The following is a 26328-nucleotide window of genomic DNA, read 5'->3' as shown; positions in this document are numbered from 1 at the left end:
GGCACCCTTCTAGTTATAAGTTTGGAAAAAAAAGTTCCAAGTAAAACAAATATAAAACTCGATCCCAGCCTGTATGTAATAGCTACAGTCCTTTCTGGCTGCTTAACCTCTCTGACTCTGGAGTCCTGAGGCAAACCACCGCCAGCAGACCTGGTGCTTTTCAGATCCCACTGCAAAACCCTACAGCTGTGGTCTTCTCAAGCCAAACTGCAGCACGAGTGAGCAGTGATTTGCCTGGACCCTGCTACTACATATTATTACCTCTGGTTTTTTCCCCCAGATGTCCCTCATTCCCCTCTTTTTATTTCTTTTCTTCCCCTCCTCCCCAAAAACCAAGTAGGGATGGTGACCTCTCTTCCACTTCCATACCGGGGCTTACCAGCTTTATTCTAGTTTAATGTCCTATAACCCATTCTTGTTTTCCAACATTTACTTCCCTCCCAGCCTAAAAGGTTTTAGCATTCACTTATACAATTTCCTGATTACTGCAATAATCTGAAGATTAGCTGGGTAACAGAGTACAGTTATGATGGAGCATTGCCCTATTCTGCAAATGAAACAGTATAAAAAAACATTAACTGTATAGCTCTTTTATGAGCTCATGATCTTTTGTGATTAGGTTTCTGTCTCATATGATATATGAGGACATGTTAATAATGGACAGAATGAGCCAGGAACAAGTTCTTTTGGGCAAGCCACAAGAGGAAGTTTTCTGTTCCCGCTTTGGCAAGGGCTCGGGTGGCATTCGGTCCAATTGGCTGCCCCAAGGCAGAAGTAACCAGCTACTCCTACAGCTGCCAACGGCTGTGGAAGGCGGTGCGGGACATAAAGTCCCTCTCCTTTGTAGCTGGGTTTGTGAATATCTTCTTTTAGTGGGCTCCTCTTTCCTGTGGCCTGCCTGTTTCTGCACTGAAATGTACTGAAAACCTGAACTCTAATGGCTTTTCTCCTTCACACAATATGGGCAAACACAGAGAAGCAGAGGCTGAATGAACAGACCGTCACCTTTAACAGCAAGAATTTTCCTTCCCAGCGATTTTGCCTTGCTCACCTCGTGTCCCAGTCCTCAGTAAAGGACCAAGTAGCTTGGTCCAGCTCCTTGACCAGGTACTGTCGCTTTGTAGTGTGCCCATTTGTACTAGCACCCCGCGCACAATACCTGTGCTCCTGTCCTTGCATCCTTGTGTACCTCCGCTAATGCAGTAGTAACTCTTCAAAATGTCCACTGGAGCCATCAGCTACCAACAGACACCAGAGAAGGACACTGCAATTAGCAATTCCCCTCACAAACCTTCCCATCTGCCTTTTCTCAGTCTTGAGAGTGCCTAAACATGACAATTCAGACTTCCACTATCCAGCTGATCTCTCCTGCTGCAAGCAGATAATTTCGTCTGCGTCTTCATTCAGGACTTCCCTGCCCTGAATGACCAACGGGAGCCAACAGGAAGAGACAAGGTGTCTTCAGAGAGGGATTCATCTCATCATAAGTCAGAGATGTTCTCTGATGGTGCCTATACCTGTTCGCTGGCCATAAACCCTTATTTCTTGCATTTCTATCCTGGGGCAGAATCGCATACCCTCTCAAGAGCCAGTCCCAAGCCCCAGATATGAAGAAGCACCCTCCTGTTCCAGACAACTCACCTCATGTACAATTCTCCAGCCCAACACTTTATTTCACAGGTGTAACTCTCTGGCTTACCAAATTACGGGGTTCACTGGCCTCTGAGTGAAAATTAGAGAGCAAAGAAATCCTTTTTAGTTCTCAAGGAAATGACTGTGTTCCCAGCAGCAGGGGAGGCTTCCAGAGAACACGGTCACCTGGTCCTGTCTCCATAAGGTGGTGCATGTTGCAGCAAAACCCTTCGAATAGTCACCGCAATGAGGCAACGGAAACCAAACAGTCACCGCCTTCAGTATTGGGCCCTGTCCACAAAGAGCAGAGCACACCGAGCCCCGCAGGTTGTGGAGCAGTCTGAGATCCTACTAGCTTCTTTCAGAAGTTTCCCCAGCAGGGACCATTAGCAAAACCTCCTCTGATCGCCGTGTGACACAGGTCAGCAAATGCCACCCTCCTACATGAAGCTGAATCGCTTGTGACTGAATGAGGGCATATCTTTGAGGCACGCGTCCAGTTGCAACTGAGAGATGGCAAGTGACGGCGAGTCTACCACACCCCGCTTAACTAAGGTGGTCAGCAACCATCGAGACATTGTTTTGACAATTATCAATATATGAAGCATTAAATAAATCCAAAGAGTATCTTTACCTAAGAGGCTGTGCCACGGCGGAAGCAAGGCAAAGAGCAGTCAAATGATTTGACCAAATTCACCCAGCCGGCAGAAGCTTGAAAAAAAAATTGCATGTCCCAATTCCCAACCCAACACTCCTGAAGAACCTCAGGCCAGTGCCTTTAAGCCCCTGGGATACCCCCCCGTCACCTTCCACGCTTCCCTCTCGGCACATGCCTATAGTTCACCTGAATGAGTAAGGTGGCCCCAAATATGTGGATTTCTTTCTTCTCAGCTGCTGTGTGCAGAGAGCCCGATTATGCTTTGTAGCATGTGTGTTTTGTTGGAAATACACAATGTTCTAAGCTTAAAACAAGCATTTGGGTATAAGCTGAATTTACCCCTCACTGACTCTGAACTTCTAAAATGCCTAGAAAGAACAGCCACGCTGTTCCGCAAAAACCTTAAAGAATCATCACCACTGATCCTCGTGCTCCTCTGCTTTATCCAATTGCCTTTTAAAGTAATTTGCGGTCCTAATTTCAGGTTTACAAAATGCACTATTGTGAAGTGCGGTGTTCTGCTGACGCCTCACATACTGCTGGTACAAGCACTTCTGCAGAGAGAGAGCAGGAAAGCAGCACTTACCTGGGTTACTTTTGGCGGTGCGCACAGGGGTGTAATGGTTTTTGGAAGATGTCCTGACTGGGGTGTTTTCTTTGGGGGAGGTATCTATGGCCGAGATAGTCTCTCTTTCACAGTGTGCTATTGGGATTGGTCCCTGCTGCCTTAAGATGTCAGCCAGAGCCCTGCGGAAAGAGAAATAGGGAAAAAAAATGTATTTTCACACAGTAGCTAGAATGGCATTCTGTATTTTCACTTCCACAGTGAATCCAGCAGTAGTTGGATTTCTACCATAAACAGAGAAAGGCAACAATAATAATAATTAAAAAAAAGGCTTAAAAGCTCAGTTTCTTTTTGTGTGTCTGCTTCACGTATTTACAGGCTTGCCTGGCTATTGTTTAGTTTTTCATATGCTTCCACTAATTCACTTCACCCCAGGGTTATGTTATCTCTCCATCATTTTCCTTGCTGACAGTGACAGTGCAGATGAACCGCCCTCCACAGCACAAAGCACTGAACACAGCAGAGCCCTAAGAGTCAGGCACTGTGACCTTCTAAAGGCTACACCAAAACTGCCCTGCCCAAGCCAAACTTCTTTAAGATTGAATCAGATTAGGAGTCCAGCCCCACAATCCTTAAATCGCTGGTTTTTTTAAGAAGCTCAGGGCACAGCAGTGGTGGGAGCGGGTTTCTAGAAGGAGAACCAGCAGTCCAGAAGAAAAGGATTGAACAGTATTCATGGGTTAATGTCATCACAGCCATTAGCCTACCTTTAACTTTTTGTCCATTAGAGATTTCTTTAATGGTACTGAAGTCTCCCTGCTATTCCTCCCCAAAAAAAAGAAATGTCATACAGTTCAGTTGAATCCAATGTTTTCCCCTTGGATGAGTGGATACTCAACGACTTTTTTCCTCTGTGAATATCATGGACACAGTGGAACAATTACAGCGTGAAATGCACTGATTTTCCTAGTGCAGCCACAAGCTCTCTCTTGAGCCATAGGAAAAGGAGGAAGGGGGTGGCTTGCAAGGATTATAAGGGACAGCGGCATTTTAAAGATGATAGAGTTTGAAAGGTTCTTTTCTCTTGGCAGAGAGAATATGCCTAATGTCACCTCAAGTACCAAGAAAGATGTAAGGAGGAGAAATTCCTTCATTGCATATTGATGAGAATGATGCTGGTGTTGCTCATATCTACTAGCATTCCTTAAATGCCATATTTCTGGTCTTTCATATGAGAAATAGTTTGGACCCAAGTCCCTTCCATTTTCCAAATCATTTCCTCTTCAGACTGCTATCCTTGTGCATAATGAATTGCAACAGTAATGTGCTCTACAACAGAAACTCTTAGAAGATCTCAGAGGCTCCAGAAGAGGATTACATTAGTTTACAGCCACCCTGTAGTGAATATTTTTAACCTTATTTGATTATTTATTGTTTGTAGAGAGAGCAGGCATAGAGGCTATAGCCAATCATAAGATATGGATAAGTGCACTCATACTGATACATATGGAGTAAAGGGGTTGTCACATGCAGGGACATGACAGCACAGATTTTTTTTTTGTGCTAAGATAGGCTCAGAGAGAGATGAAGGTGAGAGCAATAAGAGATAGATACTAATCCGTGTCCCAAGTCAGGGCTCCTTTTGTTTGCTCCTATGGCTATTCGTCACTGAAGAAGAGGAACAGCTATTTGGTGTTCTCCAAAAGATGCTGAATTCTCATTGGTTGACAAAGATCTGTGGGTGCTCACCGCCTTTTACCATCATGCCTGAGGTATCTTAAACTGGTCACCAACTTACAGGACATGTTTGAAATTTTGGCCCCTTGCCCAAGGTTGTACAGACCATGAGTGGCAGAACAAGGACCTGAGGCTGGGGCCTGACGTCCCTGCCCTAAGCGATACTGCATGGTTCCCTCCTGAGGAGAGGATTCATTCAACCACCAGTAATCCTGATGGCTTTCCTAGGCAAATACCTTCCCACTGCGTTACAGACCTTGCTGAATGGGGAGGATGTGGGAAGCTAATGAGCTCAGTCTGTTTGGCACCAGCATCAAGTAAACCCCATTGGCGACAACACATTTTCTAAAGACAGCAGGTTGGCAGAACTAAGCCCTTAGTACATATCTCCAAGATATATTAAGCATCAGATGACCATTTAATGGTATGTGCAGTACAGAAATGCTAAGAGTCATTTTTCAATCACAGAGATTGTATTAGGACCATTATTTACTAGCCCGTAGCAGCTTGGGCTCATTTTGAACACTTGTAGAAGACACTCTTAGTGTCAAGAGTGCAATCACTCAGCGCACAGAGGAAGATGACAGTGTGGATAAAACACGAAAACACTATATACCTCTTAGCTTAGTAAAACAGAGCCAGCTGGGCAGGAAAGGTCAGGTCGGGGTCTGGTGTACACACAGAAGGGGCTGTGTAGGATGAGGTACACAGAGGCAGTACAACAAATTCAAAGGTGAGGAAGTGGAGCTGGAGGTACCGGTGGGATGGAAATGGAACAGTACAAACCAGTTCTCCCCAGAGCTGATTTTCATAGAATCATAGAATCATTAAGGTTGGAAAAGACCTCTAGGATCATCAAGTCCAACCATCAACTCAACAGCCCCAGGCCTCCTAAACCATGCCCTGAAGTGACACGTCTACATGTCTTTTAAACCCCCCCAGGGACGGTGACTCCCCCACCTCCCTGGGCAGCCTGTGCCAATCCCTGACCCCTCTGGCAGGGAAGGCATTTTCCCTCATCTCCAACCTAAACCTGCCCTGACGCAGCCTGAGGCCGTTCCCTCTCGTCCTGTCACTGGTGACTTGGGAGCAGAGACCAGCCCCCCCCTCACTCCAGCCCCTCTCAGGCAGCTGCAGAGAGCGAGAAGGGCTCCCCTCAGCCCCCTCTTCTCCAGGCTAAACCCCCCCCCAAGCCCCCTCAGCCGCCCCCCAGCACACTTGTGCTCCAGACCCTGCCCCAGCCCCGCTGCCCTTCTCTGGACACGCTCCAGCCCCTCAAGGCCCTTCTTGTCCCGAGGGGCCCAAACCTGAGCCCAGCATTCGAGGTGGGGCCTCCCCAGGGCCGAGCACAGGGGCCCCATCCCTGCCCGGCTCCTGCTGGCCACACCAGTGCTGACACAAGCCCGGGGGCTGGTGGCCTCCTTGGCCACCCGGGCACTGCTGGCTCATGCCCAGCCGGCTGTCAGCCAGCCCCCCCAGGGCCTTCTCCGCCGGGCACTTCCCAGCCCCTCTGCCCCAAGCCAAGTTTGTTTAACCTGACAAAGAGAGGACTTATCCCATTAATGGGGAGCTGCAAAGGAGACAGAGCAAGGCTGTTCCTGGAGGTGTAAGGCGAAGAAGAAAAGAGGCAATCAGCACATGTTGCAACAAGGGCAGTTCCACTTGATTGTAAGAAAAAAAGTCACAGTGGGACACCAAAACACTGAAACAGGGACCCAGAGAGGCTGAGGGATCTCCATCCTTGGAGGTCTTAGAATTCAGCTTATAAGGCCCTGAACAACCTCTTCTACCATTGAAGTTGGCCTTGCTTTAGGCAGATGGCAGGACGAGGGACTTCCAGGTCCTTTCCAGCCTAAATTCTGCTACAATTCTGAGTCTAGGACCAACTTACACTGCCAGTCAGCTTCTTTCTCCTGATACTGTTGTCCTTTCTCCTACTATTATTACTCTCTGAATGGGGTTTGTTCCAGTCCTAAGAACCCAGCTTCCCTACCTCCTGCATGTTTACCTCCATTCACTAAAAATAATTGAGGCAACTAAAGCGAATACACCCTGGAACAATCGGAGCTGGTGAGAAGTGCCTCATCCCCTCAGTCATTGTCTACCTGAGAGCCAAACCCTGAGCCTGCTTCCCGCCACGAGGACACAACCATGTGTCCAAGGTAATATTTCACTTTGTGAACAGTTTTTCATAAAACTATGCTTGGTTGTTCCTTGGTTACAGCCAGGACTTGAACTTATTGGCCCTTACCACAAACAAAAATACAACTCATACGGTAAGAACAAATTAATCCCTTTGGTTTTCATCCTGAAGGAATACTAATAAGAGCTACTCTCTGTTGTTGGTCACACATAACAAGGCAATGGTTTCTAGTCGGGCACCAGCCACATGGAAGGGAGGAGACTCTTACTTTCAGAAGAAGTGGGGAAATCACAGGTGATAGTCAGAAAAGGGAAGCCTGCCGTGTCAGGCTATACATAAGATAAACTGAACAAAACTATCAAAAGCAGACCTAGCTCATAAGTGTATGGGACTGAAACGATGTGGGTTCAGCAATGCTGAATCTTCTCATGCCTTAAACACCCCAAACCGTGTCCTGAGTGCTCACTCTTTGTCCTCTTCTTTAATATCTACAGAGAGAAAAAAGACTGTTCAGCACCAGCAGAACAAAACATTATAGGTGGAGGAGAAAGTCAAACTTGGATCAAACTGGTCAGTTCCTTGCCAATTCAATCATATCGCTGTGTGTGGTCCAGTTTATTTCCATAAAGCACAGAGGGCTGAGTCCCACACTGGTGGGAGGTCAGTCTCACTTAACTGAGGAAGGATTTGATCGGTATTAGTCTCTCGGGTACAGCTGTCTAATTGTCCACTGCAAAAAGCTTCAAGCAGGGTAACAGAGCCACTCGAAATATTTGGGTCTTGCGTGTGCAGCCATTTGGGCACAATTAGTCCCCCCGATGTCAACAGCAGCCTAATCACCTGCACCAGGCTATGAGACACTTCAGAAATCTTCCTGTGACGACATATCTCTTATCTCAGGAAAACAAACCTCACCCACTGGAACGTGTTACCTGTGGCAGCGGATGGAGTAGCCAGAACTGCGTAACTGTACAATCACATCCTGAGATAATGATTTATGGCAGCTTTTTCATTAACGTCATTTATGTGAGAACACTAAAGCCTCTTTCCGTGTAAACCCAGAATAGACATACTGACATCAGGGATGTTGTTCCAGACCAGTGCTGGACTAACAGCACGGGAGAAAAAACCTACTGATGTCTTGCACGGCAGAACATCCCAAGGCAGAGCAGGTCAGGTCCTACTCTCAGGTACATCAGCAGGGAAGGTTTTCACGCAACTCTGGACTAGGTGAGTACTTTGGAAAAAACACAATGGGATGAACACGGGGACTCTAATACAAAGAAGCGGTTGTGGCCACTTTCAAAAGGAAAAAGCAAACAAACAAGTCTTGTTGGAAATACAAAGGGCCAAAAGGGATGGGTGTAAGCAGTAGGGTAGCAAGGTTGGGCATAGCTGGGGCCCTGATGTTGAAAGATTTAACCAACAGACTCTGCTACAGAGAAAAGAGAGTGAAGGCAAGGCAAGGTGGGAGAGGGGCAATGGCAGGGAGTGACAGAAAACCAAAACAGAACACGGACAATGTGAGCAGAGCGGTATAAATGGAGGAAACACACAGGAACAAACCCAGGTAAAGACCAGGCAGGGTGGGAAGTCCAGCAGATATGTGGAGGGTATTCATCGCTCAGTCCTGGGAGACTGAGATGGAGATGTGGGAGGGGAGAGAGGAGCGTCTTTGTGCAATAGGGAAGTAAATAATAGTAATGAATTTTCAGGCCTGAGGGAGGTGATCCTTTCTCTCTACATATCACTAGTGAGGCATATCTGGAGTGCCGTGTCCAGCGCTGGGCTCCTCATGCACATCATGGAAGGGTCACAAAAATGTTTAAGGGGTTAGAGCATCTCTTATGTGGGGGAGAGTCTGAGACAGTGGGGACTGTTCAGCCTACAGAAGAAAAAGCTCAGGGGGATCTTATCCCTGGAGGTGTTCAATCTTACCAATGTGTATCAAAAACTGACAGGAGGGTGTAAAGCAGACGGAGCCAGGCCCTTCTCAGCAGTGTCCAGTGACAAGACAAGAGGCAATGGGCACAAACTGAAACACAGGAAATTCCACTTAAGCCCAAGAAGAAAGTCTTTACACTGAGAGTATTTGAACACTGAAAGAGTGTCCCAGCAGGCCACAGAGTCTCCATCCTTGATGACATTCAAAACCCAACTGGCCACAGTCCTGGGCAAGCTGCTCGAGCTGGCCCTGCTTGGAGTCCAGACTGGTTGATCTCCAGAGGTGCCTCCAAACCTCAGCAGTTCTGTGATTCTGTAGCATTTGTGTGGCCAAACCAGGTTGTCCCACTGGAGGGTCCAGCCCCAAGCACCATAAGGAAATGGGCTCAAAGCACAGCAGAGAGAACCCCCACTAGGGAGCTGATCCTGATCCTTCTAGACCCAGACCAAAGCAATGGCTCCAGTGGGGTTTCTTCAGGCTAGGCAATGCCACTGACAGCAGACCCAGGCTGACAGCGCTCCAGGTCCATTTCTGTAAGTGGCTCTTCCTACAGTAACTTTCACACCATGAAACACTCCCATCCTCCACAGCCACTACCGGTGCCTTAGCTTCCCGACCGCAGCAGTTCCAGCTCGGTGATTTGCTTGTCTCTTGCGCCCATGGGGAGAAACCCCTTGCTCTTATGTGTTCTGTGGACTGAGGGAGGAAGGACTTGCTTGATATCGCTGAGAAAGCTTGAGCCAGGGCTGGGACCAGAGCCCACAGTTTCCCTGCCTATTGCCCCCTTTCACTGACCAAGGAAGACCCAGCTGAATAAACACATCCCAGGTATCCCTGGCTGCTTGTCAGTTTTTTTCAGCGCCTATCTGTGGAAATGCAGAACTCCTGTCAGTGCCCCAGGGCTGGCAAGGACTTTATGGACTGTATTTGATGGGCATATCCCCAGTCCACACTTGACCCTCTCCTCTTGGGCTAGAGAGGAGAAACACACAGACCCTGGGGAGGCAGGGAGAAGCAAAGAGCTGAAACAGAAAGGGACGTCTGGTTTAAGAAGTGAGTTTGCAACACATCGGTATTTGCCTCTGCAACGAGCTCTCGACACATCGGAAAGTGTGATAGGAGGGAGTGCGGTGCAGAAGTAACATTCGCCTGCAGAGGCTGAAGGGACCTTGCGGCCAGAGAGAATGTGAAGTTGCAGGGGCCGCGAAGGACCAGCTCGCCTTAGCACACCCTGCCACCCACCAACCCAGCCGAGACCTGCTGCCTTAATTACCAACGAGGGCACGGCAGGCTGGAGGAGAGCTCTCCTTCACCACAGTCTTTTTTGAAAGCAGTGTCCTGTTTTCCCCGCTGTCCACAGATTTTCAACACTAACTGGTAGCATGAGTGTGGGCACAGGTATCCCTTCTACTGAAGACAAGGTGAGCTTTGCTGGCAGCTCCAACAGGCTGGGCTGTGGCCTATGGGAAATAAGATTGGAGCAGAGAGGTCTGTGGATGCTGAACAGGAAAAGGAGATGGGAAGAGCTGACTATTTCCAGTAGTGCAGGTCGTACACATGCAAAACTTCACTCGGTTGTCTTCTGAAAATCCCCCCTTGCATACCTCATGTACAGGGTGTTAGAAAACAGAATTGCCTATTCCAAGTCTCTGTGAATTTGGGGAAGAATGGAAAAAGAATGACCAAATGGATATGGCAGAGGATAATAAAAAGAGCAGTGTCTTGTTGAGCTAAAAGCCTGCTAAAAGCATAGCTGTGATGGAGTTTGTGGCAGAACTCCAATCGACTTCAGGACAGCCAGGATTTCACTACAAGTCTTTAAAAAAAGAGTAAGGTTAAAGCCTCCCCTATGCTCCCTTACTAACCCAGAAAGAAAGAGGCAGTTAGGCTGAGAGAGGTGATTTATCCAGCCGTGGAGCCAGCTCACCTGGAAGGGACAGGTCTCCCCAAGGCAGCGGGATTTCCGTCACCGGGAAGTCACGCAGAACACGGCCATGCATTATTCATGGTTTGGTTTGGTGCCTCTCCCCAGACCTGCTGCATGTTCTGTGGCACTTCAAACGCTGACCACACAGAGCTGGGTCTGTGCTATCCTACCAGACAGGCTCCCACACTGCGCTTTCTGCCGGCTGCGTGCTGCTTGCCCGTGTCATTCCCCCGTGCTAGCTGTGAACAGCAGACAGGAAGGCAAGCGTACACCGCCTTTCATCAGCTTCCCCATCTCTGCTGCCTCCTTGGCGTCACCCCCAGGGCATGTGCCTGGCCACACTCTCTGACCGTGCTCTGGTCTTACAACCAGAAGGATGGGGCTTTAATTGATTACTCAAACACCACTGCAAACCGATACACGGAGGGAAACACAGGGATGCTGCTGCCAGCAAACCCCTCCGGGAGGCAGCCTCCTTTCCGTGGAAGCCACTGCCAAAGTAGATCTTGAGTCTGAAAGTGCAGGGGCTCAGCAGTGTACTAGAGACACACCGGTCCCAGGTCAGCAAAAGGCATAACTGGTCTCTGCAGCTGCCAGAAACAAAAGCAGCTGGTGCTTCAGAGCAGGGTTTCTGGGGAGGAATGCTGGAAATAGTTTTTCACAGAACCTGAATGGGTGTGTGGTGGACACCTGTCTGTGTGTGGGGGTGTGTGTACAAGAATAGGTGAATGCACCCATGGAGTTAAAAAGGGAAGAAGGCTAAGCATTAGGACACCCTTCCAAAAGCAGAGTATTTCTGCACCTGCACCTAGCACAAGTGAGGAAATATTTTTAAGAAAGAATAAATACTACAAGGAAAAGTCAGATGTCTTCTGAAAAATCCTGATGCAAAATACCAAAATTATTTGTGAAGCTCCTGGAATTTAGTCCGGCTTTAACGACAAATTTTACTGAAAGCTTAATTACGGATGTACTAAGGACCATATGGTTACCCCAGATTATGACAGCGGAATGAGGCTGGCAGTTTTCCTGACTCACTCTTCGTGGTGAACTCAAAACTAAGACATAGGTGATGTAGTTACACTATAGATACACACCCATTGTATGAATGCCTGGATGCGGAAAATATTTCAGCTGAAATGCAAGTAGTACATGCACTGCACTGACAAATCGACATGAAAACAACTGTCGCTGTGAGCTCATCATCTCCCCTGCCTTTATATCGTGAGGTGGAATCAGCAACTGGAAAGTAAAGCTCTTGTTTTTCGGACAGGTTCTTTAGGCTATATATCAGGAGCAGTAAATACCAGCAGTGCTTAAACTGCATGTCTTACACAAGTACGTTCACATCTAACACTAATATACAGACTGAATAAGTCTCTTACTATTGCTGTGATGCGGGCAAGGAATTTACTACGGTCACTAAACTCACAACAGGTAACACTAGTTCCTTTGAATAGCGATACAGCCGGTCCAAGGAGAAAGAAACTGTTTAGATAAAGGTTTTGAAATTAAAAAGTTAACATAAATCTTTCCAACCGACCTTTATTCGCAGCCAGCTGTTACACTGAGCACACAGCGGCCAGGGCAGCAAGGGACGAGACCTACCTCCAAACCGTTATCGGGCTGCCGAGGGGCGGAGAGCGGCAGGAGGAAGCTGGTGCCTGCAGGAGCCCCGTCCCCCGGCGCCGCCGGGGGCGCAGCGCTCACCCACGCCGGAGAGCGGGCTGCCACCTGCGGCGCTGCCGGCGCTGCTCCCCGCCGCGGCAGCCGGCCCTCCCCGGCGCCGGCCGGCCCAGCAGCCCCCCGCATCCCCCTCTGCGGCCCGAGCAACAGCGGGGCTCTGCAGAAGGGACGCGGCCAGAGGAGCAAGCACGGGTGCTGGGAAGAACTGGGAGCGCGGTGTTACTGTCCGGGGAGGGAACTCAGCGCTGGTCTGGATCGGGGAAGACAAAACAAAAACAGCAGGTCTTGCAAGGTATTTCACAGGCATGAAAGGCTGCAGGAAGGATGCTAAGCGCTCAGCTGGTACAGGGGTTTTTTTTTTAGTCTGCTATTGTTTGTGCTTGTGTATCTGCATGCACAAAGCCAGTAGCAGCACTTGGTGGATATGCAGTGCTTTGAAAAACACGTGAGTGCACACAGAAGTGGTTTCAGGCACAAGGTATCTATTTTGCACCAAATCCTACGTTGTGAGCACAATTAAGGGACTTCAAACTTATTGAAGAAACCTGTACTTTCTCTGAAGAGCCCTATTATTGCAACAAAGGAGGTTGGGGCAAGAGCTGAACTACAGCAAAATATTTATTGTGAAAGAATTCCAGGCTTATCTGTCTGGGTAATGAGGCATTTGAGACCTCCATGCAATAGAGTCCTCACAGATCTAAGGAAATACAGATTGCCCATGTGAGTAGGGGCAAAGGCAAGCAAAGAAGCACCATGATCTCATTTTCCTGATAAGGTTCAGATCTTCTTATGTGAAACAGACATTTTAAAAGGCATCTGATCTCCAAAGACACACAGATCAACTGTTAGTTAAGGATATAAAAGATTACAAAACTGAAAGAAATAGAATTTCAGAGCGAGACTGGATTCCCTTGACACCTTATGATGGAGGGTTACTAACAGAAAAAGCTAATTAGAAAGCAGAAAAATATCAAATAAATGGGAATCAGAGACACTGAAATGATTTGGTGAAGGTAGCATGGTTTCTGAGAGTTGCCTCTCTCACTGGCAGAAGTCCAAAAAGAAAGGAGAAGACTCAGAAGCAGGCAGTGGAAGTCTGTAGCCAGGCTGCCTCTGTGCTGTGACCAAAGCCAGTCTCTTTGTAAAATAGATTCAGAGCGGAAAGCATGGCAAAAACCAGTCACCAAACTGTGTCCAGAGCTTCAGGCTGAAGCTTTCCCAGTACAAGCGAGTGAAGCAAAAGGAAAAATGTTTTGTACAGGCACGTGCATACATCCTTGCCTTGATTTGGCTGCCCGGGAGTGGGCAATTCATCGGCGCAACAGGACAAGGTTCAGGTCTTCTCCCTGCACGGGAGTTATCCCAACTACACTGAGCTGCAGTATTGGTTTGAAACGGAAGAACCAACCCTGAGTAACTTCTCTGAGGCCACAAGATTGTGCTTTTTTTTTTCTGGTTTACCTTAATCAAGTCTGACACGTACTTTTGGATCTATATTCAGTGCACTATGGGAGGGACAGGACACTTTAGAGAAGGGACTCAGAAACCACCAGGAATAAACAACACAAAGCAGGGCAAGGAGCAGACGAAAGGCACATGAGTGAGTCAGATGAATGGGAGAGTGGAGTGAAAAAAAAAGCAGGGCATAAAAACAAATCAATGAAAAGAAAGCAGTGATGGCATCCAAGAAAGAAAATATTCTGTATATCCCTATGGCCAGGTGTGTGTTCGTAGCACTCTCTCCCTGCCCTGGGGAGGTATGAAGTTTGATTGCTTGGCAGAAGCAACGCACGCCAGCGGAGAGCAGATCTGAATAAGCCAGCTGTGCTCACAATTTGAAAACCTAAATCTAGAGATAGGTAGGTTTCACAAGCTCTGTTCTTAGCAAAACGGGCTGAAAGTCGCTACCCTCCAGTGACCCCCGTAGCACCAACAGGACCCAGGAGCTGTGGTGAGATGCAGCCTGCAGGAAGGCAGAACCTCCTGTATTTTAAGTTAGCATCATGCAAAGCAGTGCATGCAGCCTTCCCGGGTCTGTGGACAAAGAGATCCATTGCCTCTGATTCCTGTTGAAATTCAGAGCCATAGAGTAAAAATGGCAAGAAATGGATCAATTTAACTGTGGCCTCCACACGGGAAAAGGATGTTCGTTTATAAAACCAGTCACTGTTGTTATTCACAGAGCAGAGGATGCAAAGGCAGAGATGAAAGAAGAGAGTAGCACAAATATCTTTCCTCTTTGTAGCAAGAAAGATGCCTTAGGAGTAGGGTGATCTGATGTGCTCTGAGCAGAAGGTGCTTGTTTCCCTTCTCCCTTTCAAAAGCCACAACACTCGTCGGACACAGTCCATGCAAGGACAGTTACAGAAGGCGGTCTGTTAGGAGGATACAGAGCTAGTTTCCTGGGAAAAATCCCAGCGCTGCTTCTCAGCAGCTCCACGAGAACAGCTGGGCTTCCACCACTGCCCCAGGGCTATCGCTGCCCCTGTCTCCCTCTGGCTTGCAAGCGAGGGCTTCGGCCGCCCATGCGGCAAGCAATTGGTAGCATTTCAAGCCCTAGCTGGGAACTATAAACAGTTTCCAATTTGTGCATCCCTAACTCAGCAGAGAGTGCAATGGTTACTGTTGCTGAGGGCTAAACAGGGGTCACAGAGCGATACTACTAGCAGTGAATTATTTATGCACCGTAGTATGGGGATTCAGGGTCACGGCCACGGCAAGAGAATATTCTGGGTCACCCCTCCTCGCTGCAGAAAAAACATACCCAGCTCTGAAAACAAACAGCTGATGTTCCTTGTTCGCTGTCAAAGACTCCCTAACTCATTCCCATACTGGAACTGAAGACAATACTCTGCCCTCTTAAGAAATGCTTGACAAAAAAACCCAAAAACACCCTGACAAACCAACAAAAGCAAGCCATCCTCACAAATGCAGTCAGAGAGCAACAGCAGACAAAACGCTGCTGGGTAGAGCTCTCAGAAATCAGCCCCAGTTTCTATCTGGAGCCCAGCATGCATTAGTTCTGGCTGTGTAACTCCAAAGCAAGATCCAGACAAGAGGTATTCATATATGGTCAGGCTGAAAGATCCTATAATCATTAAAAAATCAGCTAAGTTTAAAGCATTACAAGCGTTTCTGTAAAATATGCATATTTTAGATCATGTTTTTCAAAGCACTTCCACTTACTGCTCTTAGAAATAAACTTAAGTACCAGCTACTGGCGCTGCTCAGCCCAGAATCACAGCAGTGCCTCTGCTTTAAAGGTGCGTGGTAGTGCCTGAAAACAAGACCGGATTTTCATCTCCGAGACGCACACGCGTATCTCAGTGCACAGACAGCCTTTCATTTCACATGAGAGTGACAGTTCTCCTGTGAATTTGTAAGCCCTCCTTTCTATCAAAAGACATAAAATGAGCCCTGCCTCCATCAAAATGTTCTTTCTAACAGAGTTAATAAGGATTTTCTGTAAAAGCTGGATGCGAACTTAGCAAAGAAATAACAGCTACACACGGCACTGCTAGCCGACCTTTTATGATGAAATAAAATTTGAAGCGCGATCTTGCTTATGGAGAGGTGCAGGGAAGTCCTGCTTCATCTCCTCTGGGTGTGGGATACTGCTCGCAATGGGCTGTTTCTAGCCCACTGTCATGATTTCTGTTTACACCGTTGCTCTCCTCGTCCCCGAGGTTTTGGTGAGATGCACACTGAGATTTAACGCGCTTGTCATCACAACAGTGAATTATTCTGGAAGATACACTTGACTCCAATTGACACAACCTCAGACACATAGAAAGATCTGGCTACGTTCCGGTTGTCTCCTTCCCTGTTACTCAGCAGCAGTTCTCAGAGACAAAGAAAGACAAACCACTCCACTCCTCCTATTTACATTCTGCTAGAGCGCCGATAGCATGTTGCCTCAGACCGATGCAGACCCTTTCCGCTGGAGATGCACTTCATAATATTGAAGCCATCATGCAATGTTGAGCAAGTTCAGGTAACACAGCTCTGAAAGGTATAATCTTTTACCAGCTACCTTATTATAGAAGTCAATCAACTCCTTAAAATGCTCTGAAAGTCAAGCTTTCCAAGCACTCAATCTGCCATTCATACTTCCACACAGAGGTGAATCATTTCACCAGAACTTATCTAAATAAAGAAAAGCAAGCATCAAAGAAATGAAAACATCAGGAATAATTCAGACAAGTCTGGCAACATCGCCTCTGATATCAAAGGGTGTAGGATCCAGCCCCGTAGCACACTGGAGCTACAGCGAGTGACATATGGGCATCCAAATCAGATTTCCAAATTTAGTGTGGAGATAAGATCCAGACAAAGTTGCCTCGAAGCCAAAAGACCTGGGCAGCTGGGGAACTAGCCCTTAGTGAAGAAAATACTTAAAAGAGTCTATTTTCTGACCAAGCTACTGCCAGGACCCTTTGCTACACAGACACGAGTGACCTGAAAGGTATTACAAAGGTTTTAACACCGTGAAGTTATTTTCTTGCAAAGGCAGAGGCCAGGGGCAGGGGGGTTTGGGGGTGGGATACATGGGCCAGACCTTCAGCAAGTCTAAACCAGCATTACTTTTTGGCCTCATTGAGGACAGCGGCCCGCGCCGGCCAGCACCCCCGGGGACCTCGTCTTACAAAGGGAGGAGTCTGAACAAAACACGTCTTCCGAAATAAATAAAAACTGCGTCACTCATCTCTTTTTCTTTGTAAAAAGCTACAGTTTCTTCCCCCAGGCTCTGTTGACTGTGATTAAAGTTCAGCCTTAAAAATACGGTGAATGGTTTTAATTGTTTTGATTAAAATGTCTAAATTAAAATAATTCTTATGAAGCTTTATCTGCCAGAGTTGATGGCTTTCCCCACTCATGCTCACAACTGTTCTTATAAAGAAGCTCCTCACCAATCTGTATGTTCAGACACGGGAACCTCTTGGATTCGTCGCACACAAGGCGCACACGTCATTTGGAGGGACCTTTTTCACCAGAAAATAAACACAAACTGAGAGATTACGTGCACTTGGCCAAAAGGAGAATTGCTACGGAAGCCTGAGCTTTGGCTTTGAAACAGGATTTTCTCTGACACGTCAAGATTCTTTTCTCTTATTAAGGCTGTTAAAACAGCAATGTGTAAAACCACGGAGGAAAGGATGTCAAACTCCGTCCCTAACAGCCAGCCGGAGGGGACACGCCACTAGCTTGAGTTATCTGGATCTAGAGGGGAAAGAAATTAAAAAAGCGAGAAGAACGCTGCCCGGTACCACTGCTTTCCCGAACGCCCCTCGCAACCACTCGGCAAAGGCACGCGCCGGGAGGACGCAGAGCCCTTCCCTTCACACTTTTGGAACTTCTCCCTGGCCGGGCCCGGCCGGGCGGGACCCGCGGGGTCCTGAGCGCCTCTGCTGCCCCGGGGCCCGCGGGGGGTGCGGGGGCAGCGCGGGGGCAGGCGGCTCCGCGCCGCGGGGCGGGACGAGCGCTCGGCAGCGCGGGGCTGCGCGGAGCTGTCCGTGCGGCTGTCCGTGCGGCTGTCCGTGCGGCTGTCCGTGCGGCTGTCCGTGCGGCTGCCCCCACTCGCCGGGGCCGCGCCGTGGAGAGGGTGGGCGGAGGGGGAGGGGAGAGGTCCCACAGCTCTGCCCTGAGGGTGGGAGGGCCGAGAGGGCGCAAGGAGGGGTCCCTGGGTGGGTAGCTGGGAGGGGGTCGGGAGGGGTGGTCCAAGGGGTGTGGTTGTCCCTGGGCAGACCGTGCAAAGGGGGAACCCTCGGATGGACGGTGGAAAGGGAATTTCCTTTGACGGGTGGTGCAAAGAGGGAACTCTTGGACAGCCCGCGCAGAGGAGAAAACCCTCGGATGAGTGGTTCAAGGGGGGACCCCTCAAAGCGATAGCGCAACGGAAGATCATTTGCCCAGGTGACTCGAAAGGGGAGCCCTTAGACGGCCGTTGCAAAGGGGAAATCCTCACAAAGGGGAAGCTTATGCACAGCCGGTGCAAAGGATACGGACTTGAACAGGTAGTTCGCGGGGGAATCCTTGGACAGGTAGTGCAGTGGGGGAACCCTCGGACAGTGGTGCAAAAGGGGAACTCTTGGACAGCCAGTCCAAAGGTGGAATTCTTGGATGGGTCACGCAATGGGGAAACTCCTGGATGGGCTGCACAGATGGGAAGCCCTTGGATGGGTGGCTGGAAGGAGGATGCCTTGGATGGGCAGCGCAACGGGGAAACCTTTGGACAGATGGCGCAAAGGGGAAACACTCGGAGAGGCGGTGCAAAGGAGGAACCTTTGGAGAAGAGGGTGTCCCTAGACATAAGGGGTGCTGGACGCAGGGGGAGGATCGCACCTGTGTATGTTCATCTCCCGGGGCGGGCGCCGCGCCTTGTCGTAGGCCACCTTGGCGAAGACGCCGGCGATGAGCACGAAGGCGATGGCCCCGCACGAGATGTAGACGGTGGCGTTGGTGCTGTCCTTGTCCGGGTCGTACTTGTTGGCGTCCCCGTCGGCGCCGTTGCTGCCGTCGGCGGGCAGCGCGCCGCTGGCGGTGGTGGGGTGGGCCCACTCGGGGCTCTTGTAGTTGCGGCACAGGCTCTGGTTGAGTTTCTCGGCGCGCTTGTTGCAGCAGAAGCGGTAGAAGCAGGTGCCGCAGCAGTAGCGGAAGCCCGTAAGGCTGTTGTTGCACTCGAACTCCTTGTCCCACTGCCCGCTCACGTCGTAGTACCCCCAGCACGTCTCGTGCGCCGGGGCCGAGCCCCCGCCGCCGCCCCCGCCGCCGGGGGGCGTCCTGCCGCCGCCCGCGCCCCTGCCGCGCCCGGGCAGCGCCGTGGGGGCGGCAGCCCCCGGGCCCGCCAGCGTCTGGTTGAGGAGCTCCTTGCCCGGTTTCGGGGTCCGCCGCGGCGCCGCCGCCCCCTGGGTCCGGTTGCCCTTGGCGCGGGGGGGCCCGGCCGCCTGCGCGGCCAGCAGCAGGGCCAGGAGCTGCAGGGAGAGCAGGAGCAGCGGCAGCAGCAGGTGCCGCGGCCCCATGGCGGGGCGAGGCGGGGGCCGCGGGGCGCGGCGGGGCGCGGCGCGGGGAGGGGGCGGCGGGCGGCGGCGCGGGGCTCAGCAGCCGCGGCGCTGCCCCATGGAGGGGCGGGGGGGGGGGGGGGGGGGCGCGGGGGGGGTCCCGCTGCCGCCGCGCGGCTCCTCAGCGGCGGCTGCCCGGCGCCGGGCGCTTCATGCCGGCGCGCAGCGAGCGGCGGAGCCCGGCGGAGCGGGGCTCGAAGCGGCGGGGTCCCGTACCGGCCGGTGCTCCTCCGGCGAGGGGCTGCGAGAGACGGGGAGAGGGTGAGAGCGCGCCGCGCCCCGGGCACCCCGGCCCGCCCCCGCCCGCCCGCCCCCCGCCCACGGCCTTACCATGCCGGAGCGGGACTGCAGCGGGGCCGCGGCGCCGGCGGGCTGCCCGCGCTCCTCGCCGAGGCGGGGGCGGAGCGGCGCGGAGCCGGGCGCGGAGGAGCAGGGGCGGGCGCCGAGCCGAGCCGCGCCGGGCGCTCCGGTTTAAGGCCCGCCCACCGCCACCGGGCCCGCTCCTGACATCACTCCGGGCCGGCGTCACCGCACGCGGGGCGCCGCTTCGCCAACACGCCGCGGGCCGGAGCCCCCCCCGCACCCCCCGGCCCGCCCCGGGGCACCGCGCCCCGGCGGCCCGGGAGGGCTCGGGCTGCGCCGCCCGGCTGCCGGCGCTGGCCGTGGGAAGGGTCCCTACAGCGGGGGGCGGGGGGCGTGGTTCCCCGTGCGGTGCGAGGTGCGGTGCATGGGGTGATGGATGGGCCCTACAGAGGTGGGCAGGGCTGTGGTCCCTATAGGTGTGTGGGGGGGGTACGGCCCCTGTACCGCTCGGTGGGGATGCGGTCCCACTGAGTCAGCTGTCTGCGCCGTCCCTGTAGGCACGCATGGGACGACAGGGCTTACAGGGGCGTGGGGGGCTCTGATGGCTATAGATCTGCAGTCTGTATGGTCCCCAGCAGTGCGTCCACTGGGTGCGGTTCCTATAGGTGTGCATGAGTTTGTGGATGGGTGTGTGAAAGGAATATGGTCCCTATGGATGTTTGAGGGCTACGTAGACCCTATAGGTGTTGTATGAGTGTTAGGCACCCTCTGGACATACGCAGTGGTATGTTCCCTATCGCAGTGTGTGGGGGAGGTATGATCCTTAGGGATGGGTGTGAGCAGGCCCTATAAATGTCCACAAGTTGTTTGGGTCAGGGACCCCAGAGACACGTGTTGCCTCCTGGGGTTAATGTTGCCTGGGTGTCTGAGCAGGTCTGCCCCAGGCAGCTCAGGGAGAGAGCTCCCTTGCCTCTCCAGGAGTTACCCATCCCAGGGCCATGTCTGCAGCACAACCTTGTGGTGGGCAGACGATGCCCCCAGGGCTGTCAGGCCATGCTGCCCACCAGGGCTGTGCTGCCCGCGCTGCCCTGCCACCCCCTGCACAGGGACGTGCCTCCCAGGCTCCACAGTGATTGTTGCACCAGCCTGGGGCTGTTGGCACCTGTGTGGGAAGGTGTGCCGAGCCTGGCTGACTCCCAGGTCCCTGCTGCAAGGGCTCAGCTATTATGCTCAGGGTGAAGAAGAAGACATCCTCCACCCCAACCTGCCTGATACACCCCCCACTTCTTCAGACTGCTTCTGCTCCAGGGCAACCCTGGGGTGCTGTAGGGATGGGCTGGCAATGCCCCGGGCTGGCCATACCCAGTGACCCAGGCACAGCCACCACATGTTTGTCTAAGGCAGCTTTGAGCAAGCTTCTTGCAGGCGCAGACGGTTTCACTGCTGTGAGCCACTGGGCCCCCATGCTAGAATTTCCTCAAAGTCCTGGTGCTTCCCCCGTGTCCCATTGCAAACTAAACTAAAGCCTTTACAAACATTTCCTGAAGACATACAAGACATTGCCAGCTGTAAGGACACACAGAGGACAGAGAGGAATCACAGCAAAGAAGAGCATGTGAAGATGGGAAGTGAAGTGATGCCCTGTAGCTGTAGGCAAGCATTTTTCAGGGGAGTGGGGACGGTGCTGGAGGGGGAAGAGAGCAGTGGAGAGAAAGGAGAAACCACCCCTGAAAATCCCCTCCCCTGTACCTCCCACCCTGTGAATCATTTCCTCAAGATACCTAGGCTTGAACGCCCACAGCTCATGGCTGGTGGCATTTTATAACTCTCTTAGGAGACCCCATGGACTGTGAGGTTGGCAAAGAAAGCTTTAGCTCTACCACCTAAAGCTGCTCTGAGGCTGAGGGACACCTGGGGAGATCAGACAGTTGCTTCATTCCTCAAGAAGAACCACTCAGCAGGGGCCCTAGGAGTGCTGTGTTTAAGGGATGTGCCCAGGTCTCGCTGGTAAATCAACACCGTGGGGTCCCCAGGCCTCAGCAGTGCCTGACCCCAGACTCAAAAGTGAGGCAGAGGTGACAGCCTAAGACCAGTGTGGCATGTGACCACCCAGATGGCATTTGGAGCTGGTTTAATGCATGTACCCTTCTGAACCCTGATTACTGCAAGCCCAGCTCATCTGTCCTCCCTTTGGGGAATATGCTCCCATCATAGGTGTCCTCCAAAGCCTTACATCAAAGGTTGTAAAGCAGATTTGGCTGATGTTGGGAGGCCACCTCCAAACACTGTGGGCCTTCCACCTCCCCAGCACGGCTTCATCAAAATCACCACAGCAAACATCTTCAGCCCTGAGGTGCCTTGAGACACTGTCCCTGCTTCTCCAAGGTAGGTGCTTCGCAAAGTGTAGGAGGCATCAGGATGTAATAATCTGGATCTTCTGCTCATCTGGTTGTTCCCTGCACACTTATACAGGAACAGAGGTCTCTGCAGAGGCACTGCTTTGGGGAGGGGAGCTACTACTCCAGAGAAACCCCAGCATCCCTTCCCATGTGGGCAAGGCTACCTGCTGAAGGCAGTCCTCAGGGACGAGATCCATAGTTCTTGAGACATAAACTCTTGATGCTCTTCTGTCCTTATGCCAAATGTTACAAGGGCACAGAAGAAGTCTAACAAAACAATATCTCTCTGGAGAAGAGCACTAAGTGTTAAGTATTCTGCCCCACAGAATATCTGGGCTCTGAGATTTGTCTTTTTTTAGTGTGTCTGCGCAGCCTCCAGCACTGGCTGAGACTTGGACGCCACATGCTTCTGTGATACCGCTCTGGCCATATCAGACCAAGGTAATGATGAAATATCCAGGTGCCTCTGCCTCCTCCTGCTCAAATTATCAACACCAACAAGCATGTTAAAGGACAAAGCCTCCATGGATCTCCTGTATAATCCCATTGCCTTGCCCAGAGCCAAAATAACGGGATGGAAAGAGCTAAAGCAAATGTGGGAACAAGGAAACAGTCACTGAGAAGAAAAGTCAGGTTTCTGGGACTTCCCTGGGGCTTGCAGCTGCGTTGCTGGCTGCAGAAGGAAAGGACAACGGCCGAGACACTTGCAGAAGAATATTCCTCTGCTCCACACCCGACGGTGCTCAGGAAAGATCACTCTGATGACAGCTCCACTCCCCGACTTCATCGCCACCTGGAAGTCACTACAAAATCTCCAGCACTTTCTCTTTTATCTCAAGTCCCATCCTCCCCAGGCTGTTTTTATCAGCGTGCCTGTTTGAGAGCTGTTTTCTTGTTTATCTTCTCTGCTGGGTGCTTTCATCTCTCTCCTGGAAATGCCGCGGCCGCTGGCAGTGAAGGGAAGTGCAGGTTCAGTAACTTCTGTTTAATCTAATTCGTACGCAGAATCGTTCACCTTTAGCCTGTTTTCCCTGCCACCACTTCTTGGACTCTGATGACTTTGTGAGGAGTTTGTAATGAGTCTGGTGTGCTCAAAAGCTGATTCTTCCTCATCAAGGGATTAAATTGTGACCGTGAATCTTTATTAAAATGAGCCCGGCACTTTGGACCTAATTTTTCTTCTAAAATTAATGTAGCTACAAAAAGCTAATAATAGGAGTTTGGGGGATTATTTCTATGAAGCTGAATTCTTTCTTGCCTGACCAGATATGGGCTTGCTTTATGAATGTAGCAAACGTACAGGGTGGAACCTGAGTTTGTTTTTAGCAGAAGGCTGCTTAGTCCCAGATACAAGACAGACAGTGAATGAAAGCAGACCAGGAAAAGTGAGGGGAGCAAGTGCAGTAACAACAGCCTCTGAGACAGCAGGGGACTCACACGCAGCAGTGTGGGCAGTGCCAGATGTGATCAGCTTCTTATGTACTTTCCTGAGCAGCTGCTTCAAAGGAAGGGGCAAGAAACTAGCTCAGAAAAGGGATGTTTCACCAGCTTTCAGTGGTTTTTATTCTCTGGCACCTGAGAGAATTCTGTGTTTTATATGGTTTTGTATGGTTTGAGGGACTGTGATTATCTTTACCCATGGGAACATCTTGCTTCTTTCTCATTCTCCTATCCATCCAGCCACTGTGGCAGTGAATGTCACAGGCTCATGATGTCCTACAGCAGTGACGTATGTGTCTGTCTTTGGGGCATTCTCAGCACTTAAGCCTCTGTTTTCTGTCTCAGTCAGGGGAAGGAGACTGCTAGGCTGTTGACAAATGTGTACGTGGTTTTCCAGAAAACTCACCCACCTATGCAACTTGGGGGATCAAGATGCTGCTGCTGCCTGCAGCAATGTCAGCAGCAGGAGGTGTCACCAGACCGGACAGCCAAGCGCTCCTGGGAGAGGTTCTGCGAGTTCACTGACATCTCACAAGCGAGAGCTTTGGCTAGGCAGTTCATCAATGCACTCACTTGAAATGTCCATGTGGGCCATCTGTAAACAGAAGACAAAGAAACTTCTCCAGCAAATGATTGATTCCTCATTATTTACCCAGGCCTGCTTACAGAGGAGGCTTCAGAAAATACTTTTGCCACTGCACCTCTGCAAACTCCAAGGTCCTGTGGTCAGGTAGATGGACATAGGCTCAGTGTCTTCTCCTGGTGGAAGAAGCTCTGACACAAAACTGACCGGCCAGACCCACCAAGTTCCTCCCGTAATGCTCTGTGGTGTGTAGGAGGTCAGTACTGATGCCTGCACATCTCATACCTTTGTTTTCTGCTGCTTTTCCTTTTCCTCCTGGTTTGAACTCTAAAACACACTTACAGAGCAAACACTGGTGTGGGGTGCCAGAGGTATCTTGCTCCTTCCTCCATGAGTGGAAGAAGATCTGCATGCAGAAAGCCAGCTCTGAGGTCATTCTTGTGGTCCCTTCTTAGCTGATAGAGACATGCTTCACCCAAAAAGAATTCACCTGGTAGTGTCTCTGCACTTTGTGAAATCTGGTGATGCCTTCTTGATAGTAACAGAAAATCTAGCACAAGGGAAACCCTCTAACTATTCACTGCAATATGTGGCATCCCCTGGGGATCCAGGCAGAGGGAAGGAATGCAGAGACCTCAGCAAGGGCTTCTCCTTTACTGGTATCTACTGTGCAATGGTTCCTCAAGCCCTGCCCACCACTTTGGGAAAGACATTTTAAATTGCTTTGGCTTGCTTTCTACCTTTGTCACTGCAGGCTGGGACTTTGCTACAGGCTGGGAGTTTCTCAGTCCATGAAGGGCAGCGTGCCAGTTAAGTGTAGTACAGGACTGATGCAGGTATCTTGCCCCCATACTGGGTATCGGTGGTTAGTTTCCTTTATCTGGCTGTGTGTGCACAGAAGGGAAACCAGTGAGAGCTTTTCTTTTACATATCATTACTGTCACTGTTGTTATATCCATTATCGTTATGGCACCAACCTGTCTTACTAACACAAGGGCAGACTTCTCCTTTGCTTCCCAGCACCTAGCCAGGCACTGCTCCACCAGTGTCCAACAGATCTGACATTCCCATGGGATCTGGCAAAGTCAGCAGTCACTCTTCCATTCAAATTGTCCCACAGCTCAAGGCACTTCATCACCAAGCACTCTGAGCCAGGAGAAACTGTCCAAGTCAGCAGAGAAGCAGATGGAAGAACCAGACTGCATGCATCCAACACCTTGCACAGTCATTACCTAGCCGCAGGCTGGATGCAGATGATAACATGAAATGAGGGATATTAACATTGGTGTTGATGATCACAGGCCTGCCTCCAAGCCCAGCCACATGGTGAGGCACTTGGGTAGCTTCCTCTACCGAGATGGCCTCCTGCCTCTGTAAGTCAACAAGCCCAGTGTCCATACCCACTTCACCCAGGCTACCAAGCACAGCACAGGCTCAGACAACCTTGAGGTGATGTAAACAGGTGATTTTCTTTTCTCCACACATCTCATCCAAGGGTGGTTCTTCAGCTATGACAGCTTTATCTGGATGAATAAATGTAACAGTACAAACCAGACACTGAAATGACGCAGAAGGATATATTTGGAGCCTGCCATAGCTCGGAAGATTGTGTGACCCCAGACATCATTTTCTCACAGACCACCCAGGACTGTAACAGTTCATCGCTACCTGTCCCACACATCTGTCTCATCCTTGCAGGAAGGCTTCAGACCCTATCTTAAAACTTGGAACAACCCAGATGTCTTGGGCTGACAGCGTCTCGGGAAAGCCGTGGTTATGGTACTCCCAGCTACTACCACATAAACAAAAACCCCTTTTCTAGTTGCAAACCTGAAGACTCTTGGGCTCCAGCAAATTCAGCCCATATTTCCACAGCCATGGAGCAGCGAGCCGTCACCTTGTGTGATCAGGTTCTAGTATCATCCTAGGGACCTAAGCAGCATGCATCAGTATCCTTGATTTTCTGATATCTACACTGAAAGAGCAAAGAGGATGGAAGCCGGAGCATGAGGGTCATACAGTATCACTGGGACATGCAAGCTGAACACAACAAATCGCTCGCAGCTGCCTCTGTGGCTATGCTACAGACCAAGAGCATTTCTCTGTCAACCTTCTTTTCTGCTGTCACTTGTGTTTCCGAAGCCTTTGTGTTACTACCAGTCATTCACACAGCTCTGGGTGCCCACCACCCACCATGGAACTGAACATCAATCCTGGAGAGATCTCCCTGCTCCACTGACAATATCACCCTA

At 50.8% G+C, this 26328-nt stretch overlaps 1 protein-coding gene across 2 annotated transcripts in view; it reads right to left on the bottom strand.

Moving 5' to 3' along the window:
• The window catches only part of SHISA6 (shisa family member 6), a 269415-nt gene extending 249527 nt beyond the window's left edge, over window positions 1–19888 (bottom strand). For both annotated transcript variants that reach the window (XM_064467019.1, XM_064467020.1), the window contains exons 1-3: window positions 19682–19888; window positions 18636–19592; window positions 2877–3037 (exon numbers count right to left, since the gene is read on the bottom strand). In XM_064467019.1, coding sequence (XP_064323089.1) covers window positions 2877–3037; window positions 18636–19312 — 838 coding nt within the window. In that variant the 5' untranslated portion in view covers window positions 19313–19592; window positions 19682–19888. The remainder of the gene's footprint in view (window positions 1–2876; window positions 3038–18635; window positions 19593–19681) is intronic.
• Between the last annotated feature and the right edge of the window lie 6440 nt (window positions 19889–26328).

The sequence above is a fragment of the Phalacrocorax carbo genome, chromosome 16 (assembly GCF_963921805.1).
Source record: "Phalacrocorax carbo chromosome 16, bPhaCar2.1, whole genome shotgun sequence".
NCBI classification, from domain to species: domain Eukaryota; kingdom Metazoa; phylum Chordata; class Aves; order Suliformes; family Phalacrocoracidae; genus Phalacrocorax; species Phalacrocorax carbo.
This window is presented reverse-complemented; position numbering and strand designations above follow the sequence as displayed.